The 17,877-nt window shown below is 42.0% G+C and overlaps 1 protein-coding gene and 1 pseudogene across 1 annotated transcript; both read right to left on the reverse strand.

Annotated features, from left to right (window-relative positions):
* Positions 1-48: 48 nt before the first annotated feature.
* On the reverse strand, positions 49-911 carry LOC132485485 (mitochondrial ornithine transporter 2-like; annotated as a pseudogene).
* Positions 912-5,824: 4,913 nt separating this feature from the next.
* On the reverse strand, positions 5,825-8,088 carry LOC132486396 (transcription initiation factor TFIID subunit 7-like). Its single transcript, XM_060093488.1, has one exon. It carries the CDS (start codon positions 7,389-7,391, stop codon positions 6,342-6,344), a length of 1,050 nt encoding a protein of 349 aa, XP_059949471.1. The 5' UTR covers positions 7,392-8,088; the 3' UTR covers positions 5,825-6,341.
* Positions 8,089-17,877: the final 9,789 nt, after the last annotated feature.

A 17,877-nucleotide genomic window follows, 5' to 3' on the forward strand; every position in this document is an offset into this window, starting at 1 on the left:
ACACTTCAGCATGCTTCAAACTGGCTCATCATCATCTTCCTGCTGTATTCATAAGTCAAAAATAGTGCTGCATTGGCAGGGAACGCTCGAATCAAAGTAGCTTGCAGACCAGAATATAAAGCCGCTGCTCCTTCGTTTTTCACAACACTTAAAAGAGTTCTGATAAATCCTGCCTGTTTTCCAGACATGGAAAGAACCTGAATTCTGGATTTGATACAATCCACTGGGTATATGACAAGCCAAAGGCAAATTCCAGAAATGCCACCGCTTAACATCAAGGGGACAGGGCCTAGTTCATCTTTTGATCCATCCGAGGCAAAAAACGATCGGCTCAGTTCATAGCCACCGAAGAAGAAGAAATAGCCTGGTACTACTTGAAATAGAGTGCTCGTGAGTCCGTGGTAGAAGCCCAAGGGGCCATCCTTTCTAAGGATACTCTTCACGACGGACCAAACTGTATTTTGGCTTTTTGCTATCCTCCCTGGCATCTCCAGTTCGTGCATGGTCTGCAGCCGGCACTTCACGAGCTCAGTGGGGCACAGGGCCAGCGCGGCAAACGCAGAGGCGGCGGAACCAGCGGCCGCAGTCTGCAGATCATTCAGCTTCGCCTGCTTGTCCAATCCAACCACTTTCCTCACGAACTGTTGGCAGAAGCCGTAGCACATGAAGAGGACTGAGTTCTCGGCGACGTAGGCCATCAGCGCGGGGCCGGTCCCTTTGTAGAAGCCCCGCAAGCCCACCTGGGAGTACGTCTTCAGGCCACAGTCGGCGAGGCCCTTGTACAGGCCAGGGAACGTCTGCATCTTCACTTTCATTGTGTCGAAGGGCTGCCCGGTCAGGACGCATGCTGTGCCCCCAAGGGCCCCCGCGGTGAGGTCGATGGCGGCTTGGATGGCAGGACTGGATTTCATGTTCGCCCACTCTTCTGCAGGTCTCCGAGGAAGGGAACTCCCTGGAGCTTAGGAGGGCGTCCCGTGTCCAGCCGCCTGCTCTTGGCGCTCTCTCCGGGGCGGGAGAAGCCGCTTAACGCCAGACTAGGCCGCGGGCCGCCCTCCCCACGGACTGAAATAACCCCCGGCCCGCGGGCCCGCGCGCGCCTCTCCTGGCGCCCTGCGGCCGCCGCGTCTGGGCCCTAAACCCGCCAGCCGCCCGCCCGCTCGATCCGCGCCGCCCGGCAGTCCCAGCGCCCGCGGGCCCCGGGGCAGACTAGAGAAACACTTCTAATGAATCTCAATACAGCAGTAGAAAGCTGTCCGATAAATTCCTGCGATTACGGCCAGAAACTCTAGGCGCTGCTGCGGCGGAGTCAGACCTGCCTTCCTGTTCGGCCAGAGACCCCCACCTCCCGGCAAAACAAAATGGGAGGTGCTTGATCGCGCCTGGGGTCAAAGGGTCAAAGGGACAATCTACAGAGACCAAGGTTTAAAATAGGGAAAACGAACAAACACTTTGGGGGGTTTACCTGACAATCGGTGGCTCCTTCGGATCAGAAAACCCTTAATCGTCTCCGGAGAAGAATGGCGGCTCCACAAAGGTGCCGGCCGCCGCGCCTCTCCAGGTGTAGCTCTTTGCTCGCCAGGGGAGGCCTGAGGCGGGCACATCCCCTATTTCGTGGTAACATCGCCGAGGATCCTGGCCTGAAGCCCTGCGAGCTGGTGGGACGCAGGGCCCTCGTTATTTCTAGAGGTAAGTCAAGGCCTTGTACAATCGCATTGGAGAACATTTATATACAGCTAAAAAACTTGACATAAAAGACCTGTGTGGTTCCAGCGCTCTGTGCGTGCTAAGCCTCGGGGTTCTTGCTGAGGAGCCATGCAGCTTTATGCAGCAGAAGTTCTGGATATAACTGACTACAGGCCTAGTAGGCAAGATGCAGTTTGGGGCATCAGTGAGGGTACCGCTGTCAGGACACACTTATCCTCCCATATGTTTATAATCCCAGCGTTGGAACGAATTCTCTTAAAGTTTACATTTTAAGCCCTAGGCGGTATTTTACTTTGGGGGTAAAAACAAAATGGTGGAGGGGGCAGAAAGTATGCTAAAATGATTCTTTGATTTAGAAAGCTTTCCTTGTCTGATTCTTTGGATATCAGTTAATATTTAAAAGTGAGGCACCTAAAAGCAGATTGTGCATGGATACTGTTTGTCAACGGGTAGACTTCATTGTAGTAAACAGTGACTTGGCCTTTTCTTTGGAGAGTGCCCAAATGTATCTGGATTTCCTTTCTCTGGTACCGTATGGTTTCTTCAGAGAATAATCTTCCAGTCTTGACTGTGTGTGTGTCTGTGTGTGTTTGCGGGGGAGGGGGGCCGCGGGTGGTGTTTACCTTGGGTACTGATTTAATGACACCAAGTGGGGGAAGAGGGTTGACAGCCTGCAGTCAGAAAACAGACTTTCACACAATTCCCTTGTTCAATGCTATGGACCCCCAGCCTCCATCTGTGCCTTCTTTGGTTCAATTTACCCAGAAAATAAACTTTCTGTCTGTGGGATGGGTAAGGAAAAGTCATCTGGCTTGAGTGAGATAGGGCTCCTGGACATCCAACAGCTCTGAGCACAGATTTTATCTTTTTTTTTTTTTTGTCTGTGCCACATGGCATGCAGGATCTTAGTGCCCAGACCAGGGGTGGAATCTGTGCCCCCTGCAGTGGAAGCCCAGAGTCCTAACCACTGGACTGCCAGGGAAGTCCCTGAACACAGACATTAACGAATCCTGTTTCTAGCCTCACACCTTCCCTCTTCCTTGGAAACTGCCCGCAAAAACTGAGCCTCAGTGTCTACTTCAAGTGTGTGTGTTTCTCCTTGGTATACCTCCTTGCAGACATTTAGCATGTAACTTTCTGTGATCTCTGAATTAATTTATCGTTTCTTCATCTGCTTTGGCCTTCTGAAAACACTGACATCTCTCACCCACTGTTATCTCATCTCCTATTTTCCTTGTCCTTGGGGATTACTATGTTATATTAGCAGGCTATTTGACAGAGAAGATTCATGAGAACAATGTGCCATTTTAAACTAGAAAAAAAATTTTTTTTAATTTAAAATTTTAAAATTTCGTATCACATTTGATGTTTTTTCAAAATAAATTTTATTTATATATTTATTTTTGGCTGCATGGGGTCTTTGTTGCTGCGCTCGGGCTTTCTCTAGTTGCGGCAAGCGGGGGCTACTCTTCGTTGCAGTGCACGGGCTTCTCATTGCGCTGGCTTCTGTTGTTGCAGAGCATGGGCTCTAGATGCACGGGCTTCAGTAGTTGTGGCACGCAGGCTCAGTAGTTGTGGCACATGGGCTTAGTTGCTCCACAGCATGTGGGATCTTCCCGGACCAGGGCTCAAACCTGTGTCCCCTGCACTGGCAAGTGCATTAACCACTGCACCACCAGGGAAGTCCCTCACATTTGAGGGTTTTTAAAAAATGTTTTGGTTTTTTAAAACTGTCAATTAATTACCTATGGTTCATTGTTTATTTTTTAAAAGCACATACCGAGTTTTTACAAACACAAGAGATGCAGGATACTACAATAAATCATCAACTGCTTTTGCATTAAATTCATATATGTGTATGTTTTGGAGAAACCAAGTTAGTAATCAGTGCCAGGGATCATGAGGGCATTAATAGGGAAATGGTCTGTCATTTCATTGAATTATCAGACATAGTTGTGCAATAATACACAGATCTCAAGTTCCATGAAATATATTTAAACAGCTGGACTTGGAGCACATGTACTCCCACGCATACATGGAAAATAATGGCAAAGGAACTTCCAAATTTTCAGTGAAGACCACCACCCTTAGCAAGATGCACACCCACATCACATGTTCCCTAGCACTCAGATTGAGTAGCCAGATAGGATTACCAGAGAAAGTAAGGTTTGAGCTGAGGGCTGAGTAACAAAAAGCTAGCCATGAGAATATCTGGAGACTGTTCCAGGAAAAGGGAAATGTAAGTGTAATGTAAGTAAAGCTCTGTAGTGTGAAAGAGCTGGGCATTTGAAATACAGAAAGGCGGCCAATATACCTGCTGTGTGGTGAGCAGTCTTCCTAGTCTGTGTTTTCACACAATTCTTACCAGGTAATAAAAGTTTAAGCAGAGGTTCAAGACAGTCCTTCAGAGACATGATTGGTCACAATTTGTCCAAATTTTTTGTCTCAAACATTTGATCTACAAATTCAAAATGTCAGGCTTTATGACATTTAGATGTGAACATAAAGATCCCATTTACCTAATCTATAGAAATAATGCAAAACAGAGACCCCACTGACATGCTTATTGCAGCATTCTGTGTAACAGCAAATTTAAAATGGAACAACCTAAGTGACCGGCAATAGGGGAGTGAATAAAATTAAGAACTTGTAAAATTTCTGCATTGCTTAAAGTTTTCAGTGAGTTTTTTGCTTATAATTTTTTTTTTTTTTTTTTTTGCGGTACGCGGGCCTCTCACTGTTGTGGCCTCTCCCATTGCGGAGCACAGGCTCCGGACGCGCAGGCTCAGCGGCCATGGCTCACGGGCCCAGCCGCTCCGTGGCATGTGGGATCCTCCCAGACCGGGGCACGAACCCGCGTCCCCTGCATCGGCAGGTGGACTGTCAACCACCGCGCCACCAGGGAAGCCCTCTTATAATATTTTAAAATACTAATTTAAAAAATTCAACTTCCATTCATGAACTCAGAAATATTGAAAACCGTAGCCCACTATATATCACACTCATCAGGCAAGGGAGCTGTGAGAAAAGTGAGTCTTTTTTGGTAACTCTGGATTTACATGAAGGGAAATGGATCCCAATCTTAAGTTTTTCTCTTTTGAAGTTTACATAACAGATAATTACTCTTCATTATGAAGATTTTAATATTTATGCAAAACTAAGCTGTGAATGAATCAAAAAAAGCTACAGTAGTAAACTGACTCAGTCTGCTTATGCTGCAGATGTATTTGAAGCAAACTTTGTTTCTGCTGTAATTTATAAACTTAGAATGATTCTTTAATTTGAAATCAGTCAACCCCATTTAAAGCAGCTGTTTCTTTATACACTTTTCTACCATTTCAATCAGTCTTTAATTCAAATTTTTAATCCCTGTATGTTCAGACCCTAGTAAATAGGCAATAATAGTTTGCTTTTATTCTAGGAATTGTTCTAAGTCTTTATATGTATCAACTCAATAGCCAACAACTCAAGGGCCCTGAGGTAGGTAATATTATCACCTCCATTTTAGAGATGAGGAAACTGAAGCCAACAGATTAATTTACTTGCCCAAGATCAATCTCAACTAGGTCACTGAACTAGGATACAAACCCAGGCACCACATCTCCTGACCTTGTGATTTTAATCTCTTTACTCTTCGTTTACAGTGACTAACAAGGCAAAGTACCTAATCTCAGTGAATTTACAGCTTAGGGGGGACATGAGCAACAGGTAACTTAGACTTTGGTATGATAGATGCATAAGAGTATTTATCCCAATAGACTATTATAGAGAAAGAGTAGTAATTAAACTCCTTGAAAAAAATGTAAATAAGCTCAGGATTAAAAATAGTGAGAGAATGTGGTGAGATCAGGCTGAAAAAAAAAGAATTTAGGATAGTTTAGGAAGGTTCTGTATCTCCTGACCTCCAAATGGAGCAGGTGGATTGGAAACATAATGCAAAGATGACATTTCCCCACTTCTTTGCCTCTGCTGTTCCTCTTTTTCTTAAATTCTAACATAGCTGCTTCTTTTCCTACAAAGCAGAATCCAATTGGTCAGTCATTAAACCCCATAAAGAAACCACTTCAGAAGAGGATCTGATACCCACTACCCCTAAAAGAGCAAGACACATCATAAGGTGAAAATTACTTGCTTTTATTTATTGCTAAAACAACTTTATGAAATGATTTGCAATGCAAAATGTGGAAAACTGCTTTGAATAACTGGGAAAATAGCTACAGCATGGGAAAACATATGTAAACAAACTTCACTGCCACCAAACTAGAATCTACTAATTTATCTCAGATGGCATCACAGAGTAGCAATGGCAGCTTCTGGTAAACGGAGAAACAGCAGCAAAGTCCTGCAGTGAAGCTGTGATTAATTACCAAACTCAACTGTTCACTCCACTAATCCTACAACTTCCCTACATTTATCTGTCTATACATTCCTACTTACTACAGGACAAACACCCACCAAAGTGGTTCCAAAAAACAAATGAGACAGAAATTCACAATTATAAAACAAATCCAAGAGAAGGCAGTGGAGGAAACTGGGAACTACTGCAAAGTTTTACTATCTAGTCCAGGTGATGAAAACAAAGTTTTTCTTTCAAGGCTGACCACTGTCAGGAATGAAATTAAGTATCAAAACTCTCCTCACTTCTCTAGGAGTGATTCTAGCTCTTCTTGCAAAGAGCTGAGCTGCTCCTTTTCTCGGTCTTCCTTTTGTTTCAGTTCATCCAGCACAGCCTGAAATCTGCTCTTGAGAGCCAGGTTTTCCACTTTCATGATGAGATCCTCCTGTCGCTTTGCCCTGTCCTGGGTCTCTTGGAGCTTGCCTTTCATGTTATCAATCTGTTTCTGAATTCCCATAACCAGCTGATTAGTTTCCTCGTTTTCTTGGTGGTGTTCATCTGACTCATTTAGCTTGTGCTGTAGCTGCCTTTCCAGATCTTCCTCAGTGTCAATGATGTTTATATCTTCTTCATCTTGATGCTGTGTCTCATCTTCATCTTCACTGCTGCTGCTGAGGTCATTGAATATCTCCCGAAGCTCATCATGTTCTAATGGGTCATGGCCCTGCCTGTGGCCAGACATTCCTGGGGAAGAGATATCAAGGCCTTGACTTTCTGCTTCTTTTGTTTCATCTTCAGCAATTATTTCCCAACGGGTACTGACAGCTTCAGCATCTGTGCTCAGCAACCGCTTTACTTCTTTTTCCACATCTGGAGACTCAATATATTTCTTCTTTGCTGTCTTACGGAACCTTCTCTTTCTGACATTTTTTAGAGGCAGAGTAATTCCATGGTTCCATATAAACTTTTTCTCTTTGTCCTTATCCTTTTTCTTGCTTGCTTTGGGATCAGCAGTGGCAACTGGTTCCTCAACAGGAGGATAGAGATCACCATCAGCTGTACAGACAAGCATCTGAGAGATATCAGCTGTCTTGTAAAAGGTTTTTTTATCAATGGTTTTCAAACTTTCCATAACACATGGCAGATCTACCAATTTTGACGCCAATGGGACCTGGTCCACTCTGACAATTCCATGACGCCCATCAGGGTGTAACTCAATTGTCAGTCTGTCCTTCAGGTTGACATGACCAGACTGTATCGCCCGCCTCACAGTAGAGGCATACTCCGGAGGTAGGCGTAAGATAAACTGGCTCTCTAGTTCGTGAGGAGCATCATCTTTGCTCTTACTCATCTTTATTTCTTTGTGACTCTTATAAATTGACGTCTTTAATTACAAAGAGTTCTAGGTAGAACAGCAACTAAGCGTCTATTCGGAATTAAGTCCCAAGTCTTTCTAAATATGCTGTGACAATACCAGTCGTTAATGACGCATTGCCTTACTCAGGTCCATTTAAATCTGTTAGCTGCAATGCCAAGTTCCAACCTCTAGATAGAGGTTGTCCTGCCGCTGCAGGACAACGCAGGGAAAGCAAATGGCGGCTCCTACGGAATGATTTTCGGCACAGGAAGTAAGGCTCAGCAGATACTCCCAATCCACGAACTCTCCCGGAACAAAGATACGCAAAAAGCGGGGCGTAGTGAGCTCTCTTCGCCTCGGGTACTTACAATCCAGTGACGGTTATAAGTCCAGTCTCTCCGGACAGGCGCGAGCGAGAAACGAAGCCACTCAGAGAAAGGCGGCCGGGAGCCGAGAGTCTCCTTCCGAATTCCTTTGTTCTTCCCGGCACTTGGCAAAGCGATCCGCTGATTATCGGTGAAACGGCTGAGGACGGGCAACGCGAAATCTCGCCAAGAACCGCAGCTCCGAACGCCGGATTCTGCAACTCCGCAGCTCAGGCGGCCTCCGTCCGTTACAGCAGACCTAGCCGAGAAAAAACAGCTGCGTCACCACGCGAGACCGGCAGCTGCTGTGAGTCACAACACGCCTCGGGCGGAAGTGCGAGCTGCCCCAGCGCGCGCAGGCACAACGTGCGATTACGCTATCCGGCGTCTTGTCGTCTCGCGAGAACTTGGCCTTAAAGGGATGAAGACTGTTTCGCAAAGAGCTGTTGGTTTAAAAGTATTTAGAGGAAACGGTTCTAAGAAAGACATGGATTCTCCCGCGCGCCTCCGCTACCCCCTCCGCTAAGCCAGGGCTTTTACCGGATCTCTGTGGGGCCGGATACCTCGTAGGCTTCCGGGTGATTGCCGGAGATAGGGAGTCCGTGCGGAAATGGTGTTTGTTTCTGGAAACATCTCGGCATCTCCACAGGCTATATTCAATCTGGAGCCGATAAAGAATGTATAAGTAACCATTACCGTGGATTTTAAAGTACCCAAATCAGTGGAGTGAGGAAGTGCAGACCACTATAATGCTAAGTCTGTGTTTGTTGATTATGAAGATGGCCGTAGGGGGCCCATGACTCGGTCTGTTTCTGTTTTGAAGACCCCCTGAGGAAACAAGGGTGATTCCTCTTTTTAAATTTAATTTAATTTTATTTATTTTTTATACAGCAGGTTCTTATTAGTCATCCATTTTATACATATTAGTGTATACATGTCAATCCCAATTTCCCAGTTCATCCCCGCCCCTTCCCCCCCTTGGTGTCCATACGTTTGTTCTCTGCATCTGTGTCTCAATTTCTGCCCTGCAAACGGGTTCATCTGTACCATTTTTCTAGGTTCCACATATATGCGTTAATGTACGATATTTGTTTTACTCTTTCTGACTTCATTCTGTGTGAGTCTCTAGATCCATCCACGTCTTACAGATGACCCAGTTTCGTTCCTTTTTATGGCTGAGTAGTGATTCCTCTTTTTAATGTGTTTGACGTAGATATAAATGTAAACAGAAGGGAGTGTTCTTCTGGAGGCCCATGTTCATTTAGGACAGTTGGCTGAAAGACAAGTAGTCTGATTAAAGTAGAATATAATTGAAGTATTACTTCTTTCTACTCATTTGCCAGTAATTTTTAAATTAGTTTGGAATTTTAAAAAATCCACCACTACTGTTTGGATAACTTTTCTGCTTGCCTCTTCTTTAGGTGGTCAAGTATTCTTCAACATGTACTTATAGTACTTCAGTCTAACTGAGTAACAGTTTCCACTTATTCCTATTCATTTCCATTTATTAACAGGATCAATTTGGTAGACTATCAAGGTCATTAAAATTTCAATTTCTATTCTCTAAAATATCAGCACCTGCATCTAAGTTTTAGAGAATTCACTTAAAATGTGATTAACATTTAAAAAATTCACTTTATATCTTTATTTACTTATTGTCTCCCTCACCTAAGATTGGAAGCTCCATGATAACCAGGAGTCTAATATCATTTTCATCCGGTCCCAGTGCTTAGTATCAAAACGTGGGAGATAAAAAATATTTGCTAATTGAATGAAACAATTGATCCACCCAGGAAGAAAATAAATACAATCTAAATCCTATAGTGCTTTGTCAGAGAAAATACATTCTATGTCGCCTTAAAATGAGATAGAGCCATTTTATATATACATTTCCTCTCCAGTCACGGACCGTGCCAATTGTTATGAGGCCAGAAGTTTGCAAATAGAGTGTGTGAATGTGACCTCTTTGATTTCGTAGACTGTGCTACTGTGTGTCATGGGGTGGAACTTAAATGGTGTGGCACCCGTTTGGTTTTTTATGTTAAGTTTGAAGGGAAATTATGCTCTTCTACATAACTGTACTTTAGTTCTTTGTTCTGTAATGTGTTCAAGAACGTTAGCTGATGTATATATAATTTCCAGGATGATCTATTTCCTCTTTTTGAAGAAATTTTTCCAATGTGCTTGTCCCTTAATTGTACCTGATTTTACTTACTTAATAGATATGAGTGTAGCATGCTAGCCTTTGCATAATGCTTTATTTAACCCTATAAATTGTGAGGCCATGCTTATACATGAAAATAATCCAAATATTGCTTTGCATTTTAATTTCCTATGAGTTTTATGATGCTCAAATATCTTTGTCACAGAAAATAACTTGAGATAAATTCTAGGCAATTCAGATTTGCCAAAATTATGGTGTATTTTGGTTATTAAACCTTGAAATGGATGGTTGTCAGGGATAATTAAAAGGATCAACTGAAGTTTCCCCTGAAGTATCTACCTCCTTCAATCCTGAAACATATTTTCTGTTTTTGAGTTGAATACATTTTCTGAATGCTATTTTTTGAGGGGTAGTTACATTGATCTTAAACCTAAGGGCACTGCCACATCACCATTACCTTAATGTCTATTGATAAATCCAGTTGTTGTTGTTGTTGTTGTTGTTGTTTTGACTGGGGAACTGAATTTTATTTATTTATTTATTTTTGGCTGCATTGGATCTCTGTTGCTGCGCACGGGCCTTCTCTAGTTGGAGAGAGCAGGGGCTTCTCTTCGTTGCATTGCGTGGGCTTCTCATTGTGGTGGCTTCTCTTGTTGCAGAGCACGGGCTCTAGGTGCGCGGGCTTCAGTAAATGCAGCACGCAGGCTCAGTAGTTGTGGCTCACGGGCTTAGATCCGTCACGGCATGAGGGATCTTCCCAGACCAGGGCTCAAACCAGTGTCCCCTGCATTGGCAGGCAGATTCTTAACCACTACACTGCCAGACAAGTCCCGGGGAACTGAATTTTTAATTCTGTTTAATTTTTTTAACACCTTTATTGGAGTATAATTACTTTACAATGGTGTGTTAGTTTCTGCTTTATAACAAAGTGAATCAGCTATACATATACATATATCCCCATATCTCCTCCCTCTTGCTTCTCCCTCCCACACTCCCTATCCCACCCCTCTAGGTGGTCACAAAACACTGAGCTGATCTCCCTGTGCTATGCGTCTGCTTCCCACTAGCTATCTGTTTTACATTTGGTAGTGTATATATGTCCATGCCACTCTCTTACTTCATCCCAGCTTACCCTTGCCCCTCCCTGTGTCCTCAAGTCCATTCTCTACTTTATTCCTGTCCTGCCCCCAGGTTCTTCAGAACCTTCTTTTTTTTTTTTTTTTTTTTAGATTCCATATATATGTGTTAGCATACAGTGTTTATTTTTCTCTTTCTGACTTACTTCACTCTGTATGACAGACTCTAGGTCCATCCAACTCACTACAAATAACTCAATTTCGTTTCTTTTTATGGTTGAGTAATATTCCATTGTATATATGTGCCACATCTTCTTTATCTGTTCATCTGTCGATGGACACTTAGGTTGCTTCCATGTCCTGGCTATTATGAATAGAGCTGCAATGAACATTGTGGTACATGACTCTTTGAATTATGGTTTTCTCAGGGTATATGCCCAGTAGTGAGATTGCTGGGTTGTATGGTATTTCTATTTTTAGCTTTTAAGGAACCTCCACACTGTTCTCCATAGTGGCTGTATCAATTTACATTCCCACCAGCAGTGCAAGAGGGTTCCCTTTTCTCCACACCCTCTCCAGCATTTATTGTTTGTTGATATTTTGATGATGGCCAATCTGACTGGTGTGAGGTGACACCTCATTGTAGTTTTGATTTGCATTTCTCTAATGATTAGTGATGTTGAGCATCCTTTCATGTGTTTGTTGGCAATCTGTATATCTTCTTTGGAGAAATGTCTGTTTAGGTCTTCTGCCCATTTTTGGATTGGGTTGTTTGTTTTCTTGATATTGAGCTGCATGAGCTGCTTGTAAATTTTGGAGATTAATCCTTTGTCAATTGCTTCATTTGCAAATATTTTCTCCCATTCTGAGGGTTGTCTTTTCATCTTGTTTATGGTTTCCTTTGTTGTGCAAAAGCTTTTAAGTTTCATTAGGTCCCATTTGTTTATTTTTGTTTTTATTTCCATTTCTCTAGGAGGTGGGTCAAAAAGGATCTTGCTGTGATTTATGTCATAGAGTGTTCTGCCTATGTTTTCCTCTAAGAGTTTGATAGTGTCTGGCCTTACATTTAGGTCTTTAATCCATTTTGAGTTTATTTTTGTGTATGGTGTTAGGGAGTGTTCTAATTTCATTCTTTTACATGCGGCTGTTCAGTTTTCCCGGCACCACTTATTGAAGAGGCTGTCTTTTCTCCATTGTATATTCTTGCCTCCTTTATAAAAAAATAAGGTGACCATATGTGCGTGGGTTTATCTCTGGGCTTTCTATGCTGTTCCATTGATCTATATTTCTGTTTTTGTGCCAGTACCATACTGTCTTGATAACTGTAGCTTTGTAGTATAGTCTGGAGTCTGGGAGCCTGATTCCTCCAGCTCCATTTTTCTTTCTCAAGATTGCTTTGGCTATTCGGGGTCTTTTGTGTTTCCATACAAATTGTGAAATGTTTTGTTCTAGTTCTGTGAAATCTACCATTGGTAGCTTGATAGGGATTGCACTGAATCTGTAGATTGCTTTGGGTAGTATAGTCATTTTCACAATGTTGATTCTTCCTATCCAAGAACCTGGTATCTCTCTCCATCTGTTTGTATCATCTTTAATTTCTTTCATCAGTGTCTTATAGTTTTCTGCATATAGGTCTTTTGTCTCCTTAGGTAGGTTTATTCCTAGGTATTTTATTCTTTTTGTTGCAGTGGTAAATGGGAGTGTTTCCTTAATTTCTCTTTCAGATTTTTCATCTCTAGTTTATAGGAATGCAAGAGATTTCTGTGCATTAATTTTGTATCCTGCTACTTTACCAAGTTCATTGATTAGCTCTAGTAGTTTTCTAGTAGCATCTTTAGGATTCTCTATGCATAGTATCATGTAATCTGCAAACAGTGACAGCTCTACTTCTTCTTTTCCGATTTGGATTCCTTTTATTTCTTCTTTTTCTCTGATTGCTGTGGCTAAAGCTTCCAAAACTATGTTGAATAATAGTGGTGAGGGTGGACAACCTTGTCTTGTTCCTGATCTTAGTGGAAATTGTTTCAGTTTTTCACCATTGAGAATGATTTTGGCTGTGGGTTTGTCATATATGGCCTTTATTATGTTGAGGTAAGTTCCCTCTATACCTTTCTGGAGGGTTTTTATCATAAATGTGTGTTGAATTTTGTCAAATGTTGTTTTTTTAATGAAATCCACTTGACATGTAGAAACACTCTGAGTTGATAAAAGAATTACACTCCTGTGGTTTTTCCATAGAATATCTGTGATACTGGTGAACCAAAGATTTGAGGGGGAGCAATAAATTCCCCAGTGTGGTAATAAGCCTCAAAGGGCTTCCTACTTATGATAAAGGAGTATCACAAGTGGGCTAATGCTGTATGATTGAAAATTCCCTTTAATAAACTTTCAAGTTCCTTATACTGTGGAGGTTAAAAAAAAATGTTAGTGATGGGAGAAGGCTTGTTTATATTTTGGAGATTGAAAATTATAAGAGTGAGGAAATAGCAGATAGCCCCCAAAATACACTTATATACTGTTCCAGCAGTATATAATCAGTAAAAAGCAGGTTAACTAAATTGTAGCAGTCTCTTGTATCAAATAGGATGCTTTCGATAGAAAAAAAGACCAACCTAATTTACACTGGTTTAAACAATAAGAAAATGTGTTATCTCGAAAACCAGGTAGTCTAGAGCAGCTCTGTCCAACAGAAATATAATGTGAGCCACGGGTGAAAGTCACATATGTATGTAAAATTATCTAGTAGCCACATTAACATGCCAAAAGGAAACATGTGAAATTAATTTCAATGACATTTTATTAAACCTAATTACCAAAATATTGCTCAACATATAATCATAGTATAAAATATTAACAATATTTTACATTCTCATTTTGTACTGAATCTTCAAAATCAAGTGTTTATTTTACACTTACAGCACATCTCAGTTTGGACTAGCCACATTTCAAGTGCCCAGTGGCCACATGTGGCAGGTGATTACTCTATCGGACAGTGCAGTTCTAGAAGTATGGCTGCCTCTAGGCAGGATCGAATTATGGTCTGGCACAAATTGTTTAACTCTTGCTAATTTTGGATAATGAACATTTATTTATACTTTATTATTCTTTCAGCTTTACCCTCACCTCCTTGTAAATTTCCAAAGTCTGTCGTCATAAGAAACCTGCCAGCAGTAACTGGGGAACTTCCTTCCTTGTCCATGGTAAGTTCAGAGAGTGGCTCTTCCCAACCAAAATCTGTCTTTCAATTTGATTGGACCAACTTAGACTATATACCTATCCCGGGCTCAGTAATAGTCACCAGCGGAATACCCTAAGCCTGTGATTTTCAAAATGGTGGAGAGAAGGAGACATTTGGTGATGTCTGGAGACATTTTGATTGTTGCACCTGTGGGATCTCCTGGCCTCTCATGGCCTGTCATGCCACTGCTGGCATGATGAGCAGATGAACAAAGAGGCCACAGTGGCAAAGATAAAAGCTATTCAAGTACCTAACTTACCAAGGTTGATCTAGGTGCTTCCACATCCAAATTTCCAATATGCCAGCAATAGAGACAAACACTAAGCCCTTTACTTTATATGGCAGGAATGGCTTCAGTTAACATTGCTCTCAATGACCTGCTTGGGGAATTTGTGCTTCCCTTTTCTGAAACTCTGGGCTCTGCAGAGTTAGAAGTCCTTGTCCTTAAAGGGAAACATTTCCACCAGGGGATATAGCATGATTCCCGCTATACTGTAAGCTAAAGCTATATCCTCAATCCTTTTGTTTCCATATGACCAGGGTCCAGCAGACAAGAGAGGAGCCACCAACTTGACAGGGGAAACTGACCCTGATCATCAGGAGGAAGTAGGGCTGCTATGACACACAGGGTTCAAGGAAAAATATGTTTGGCACATAGTTGACCCACCTGAGTGCCTCCTGGTACACACTAGCCCAGTTATTTTGGTAATTGGATATATGCAACAATCCCATATTGAAAGGGCTTGATGACAAGGACTCATATCTCTTGGGGATCAATGTCTGGATTATACCACCAAATAAACCACCAAGACCAGCAGACATGCTAGTGAAGGTGAAAAGAAACCTAGAATGGATAGTAGAGAAGGGAGACAATGATTATCAGTTCTAACCCTGATAGCAGTTTCAGTGGTAGAGACTATAGGTCATCCCATTAAACTTTCTCTTCTAAGTTTCCCCCAGGAAGAGAAGACCAGCAGAACGATGAAGGAGTTGCTCCACGAATATGTGTGAAGAAAAGGATCTGAGAGGCACAGAAGGTGGACTATAAGGACATGGACATGCACCACTGAAATTCCCTTTCCATTGAAGTCTTGATTCTGGGAATGCCAGGAGTGTTATCAGTAGGCACCCTTCAGCTGTCACACCCTTTTCAGGGCAGCCCACATCCAATGACTGATCAATGTGGAAATATAAAGACCTAGCCATTTCAGCTAGCTCAGCACAACTCTAAAGGGACATTTTAGCTTCAGAGTTCCCCACTTCTCTCTTTGCTGAATCCTGCCTCTGTCACCTCTACCCCATGGATGTTAATCTCAAAGAACTCCCTAGCAAATATCCGACTTTAACTCAATCTCAGAGTCTGCTTCTTAGAGATCCCAGCTCAGTAACACAGCTCCTGGCTTGCTATTGGACCACGGTAGAGACTGAACCCCTGACTGTGGGACATAAAGTGAACATGTGATCTGAGGTGTCTATAATTTACCCAATTCATCAAACCATAAAATTGTAGCATGTGTAGCAGCACTCCATCTTCAAGTGGAAGTAGTAATACAAGATCTTACGTGAGCAGGTCTGAGGAGCATAACTATGTTTAATAAGTGGACGGTTTATACTGGCAATACACCTACTGCTCCTGCATTACCACCTCTCTTTCAACCTACATCTATGGCCTTATTGGTAATTGGATATATGCAACAATCCCATATTGAAAGGGCTTGAAGACAAGGGCTCATATCTATTGGGGATGAACGTCTGTATTATACCACCAGATAAGCCACCAAAACCAGCAGACATGCTAGTGAAGGTGAAAAGAAACCTAGAATAGATAGTAGAGAAGGGAATGATCAGCTCATTCCCTGTGATCAGATCACTAAAGAGGGAAAATTTGAGCCTAATATTAAAATATTTCCTCACAGAAATCTGACACAAACCATAAGGAGACTAGTAATGTATTACATCCCACAGGACTGGCTCGGAAAGGCAGAAGGGAAAGGAACTCCTCATGCTAGGAAAGACCTTTATGGGTTTGTTTTTTGTTCTTTGTTTTTTAATTGAAGTATAGTTAACTTACAATATCATTTTACTTTCAGAAGTACAACATAGTGATTCAATATTTTTATAGATTATACTCCATATAAAGTTATTATAAAGTGTTGGCTAAATTCCCTCTACTGTACATTATATCTTTGTTTCTTATTTATCTTATATTTAGTAGTTTGTACTATTTAATCCCCTTCATCTATCTTGCCCCTCTCCCCTTGATAGGAAAGAACCTTGAGTGGTACATCTGACTGTTCACTTTTCTTGGAAAGAAAGATGGCCCGAGGTATGTATTTGCATTTGTATTAGTTTTCTAGGGCTGCCATAACAGAGTACCACAAACTGGGTGGCTTAAATAATAGAAATTCATTGTCTCACAGTTTTTGAGGCTAGAGGTCTGAAATCAAGGTGTTAGTAGGGTGGGTTCTTTGTGAAGGCTGAGAGGGAGAATCTGCTCCATTTCTGTTTCCTTGGATATGGATGCCATCTTCTCCCTATCTTCTCCTTCTCTTCACATGGACTTCCCTCTATGTGTGTCTGTCTCTTTGTTTAAATTTCCCCTTTTTATAAGGACGTCAACCATCCTGGATTAAGACCCATCCTAATGACCTTGTTTTAACTTGATTACCTCTGTTAAGACCCTATCTCCAAATGAAGTTACATTCTGAGGTACTGGGGTTTAGGATGCCGATATATCTTTTTCAGCAAGGACACAATTCAGTCCATAACAGCATTTATTCATGAGTGGTGGCTAATGGTTTGGCCTATATGCCATGGGATAAAAGGGAATAAGATTAGAGGGTTGGTAACAAGAAAGTCTGGGTATCATCTCTTGCTCTGAGCCTCTTCCGAGGTGTTAATGTAATATTGAATTTCCCTCATTACATAACCCATTTATCATTCCTTTACCAACAGCTACTATTTTTTCTTCTTTCCATTTTATCCCAAACTTTTCTACCTTTGGAAGGGACATTAGGTTCAGCCACTATGCTGGTGTAGATTGCAGACTGCAATACACTCTAGCAAGTGTTTCTTCCTCTGTCCACTCTGTTCCCATAGAGTAAGGTACATAGTTGCAGAACTAGTGGGCTATCTTTACCACCAGGCAATATAGTGGCATTCACTGTTAATCCCAATTTTGCCAGATGGTGTGAAGGTACATCCTGCCCCATTAGGCCCTTGGGAATTCTGACATAAGGTTAAAAACATAGTTATAGTTCCTTGCTTAGGAATTCATTCATGTTTCCTGTCCTTGTAATTGCAGCCCTGGTCCTATGACCAACGCAACAAGTAGGAGAAAAAAAAAAGATGAGGTTATATGAAGAAGAAAGTACACCAGCACCTTCCCCAACCCTTCTGCCCCAGATCCACCAGGAAAACAAGAGAAATCTATTCAGTGAGGACACTCCTTTAGCCCTGCTCATGTTGAGTGTGAGCACATTCTCATGAATGTGTGTAAACCAGCCCTTCGTGCTTTTATCTCCCCCTGTTTTAGACAATCAGTGTTTTAATTGCCTGTTCCAATTCTCTATCAGAATATGACTCTGAGGAGGATATCTCTCTGCCCATTGTTGGACATTATGGGCTGTAAAGTGAG

The sequence above is a fragment of the Mesoplodon densirostris genome, chromosome 3 (assembly GCF_025265405.1).
Source record: "Mesoplodon densirostris isolate mMesDen1 chromosome 3, mMesDen1 primary haplotype, whole genome shotgun sequence".
Lineage (NCBI taxonomy): Eukaryota > Metazoa > Chordata > Mammalia > Artiodactyla > Ziphiidae > Mesoplodon > Mesoplodon densirostris.

Bases quoted from the DNA above. Each gene is read 5' to 3' on its own strand.
- LOC132486396 (XM_060093488.1), bottom strand. From the start codon at position 7,391: ATGAGTAAGAGCAAAGATGATGCTCCTCACGAACTAGAGAGCCAGTTT.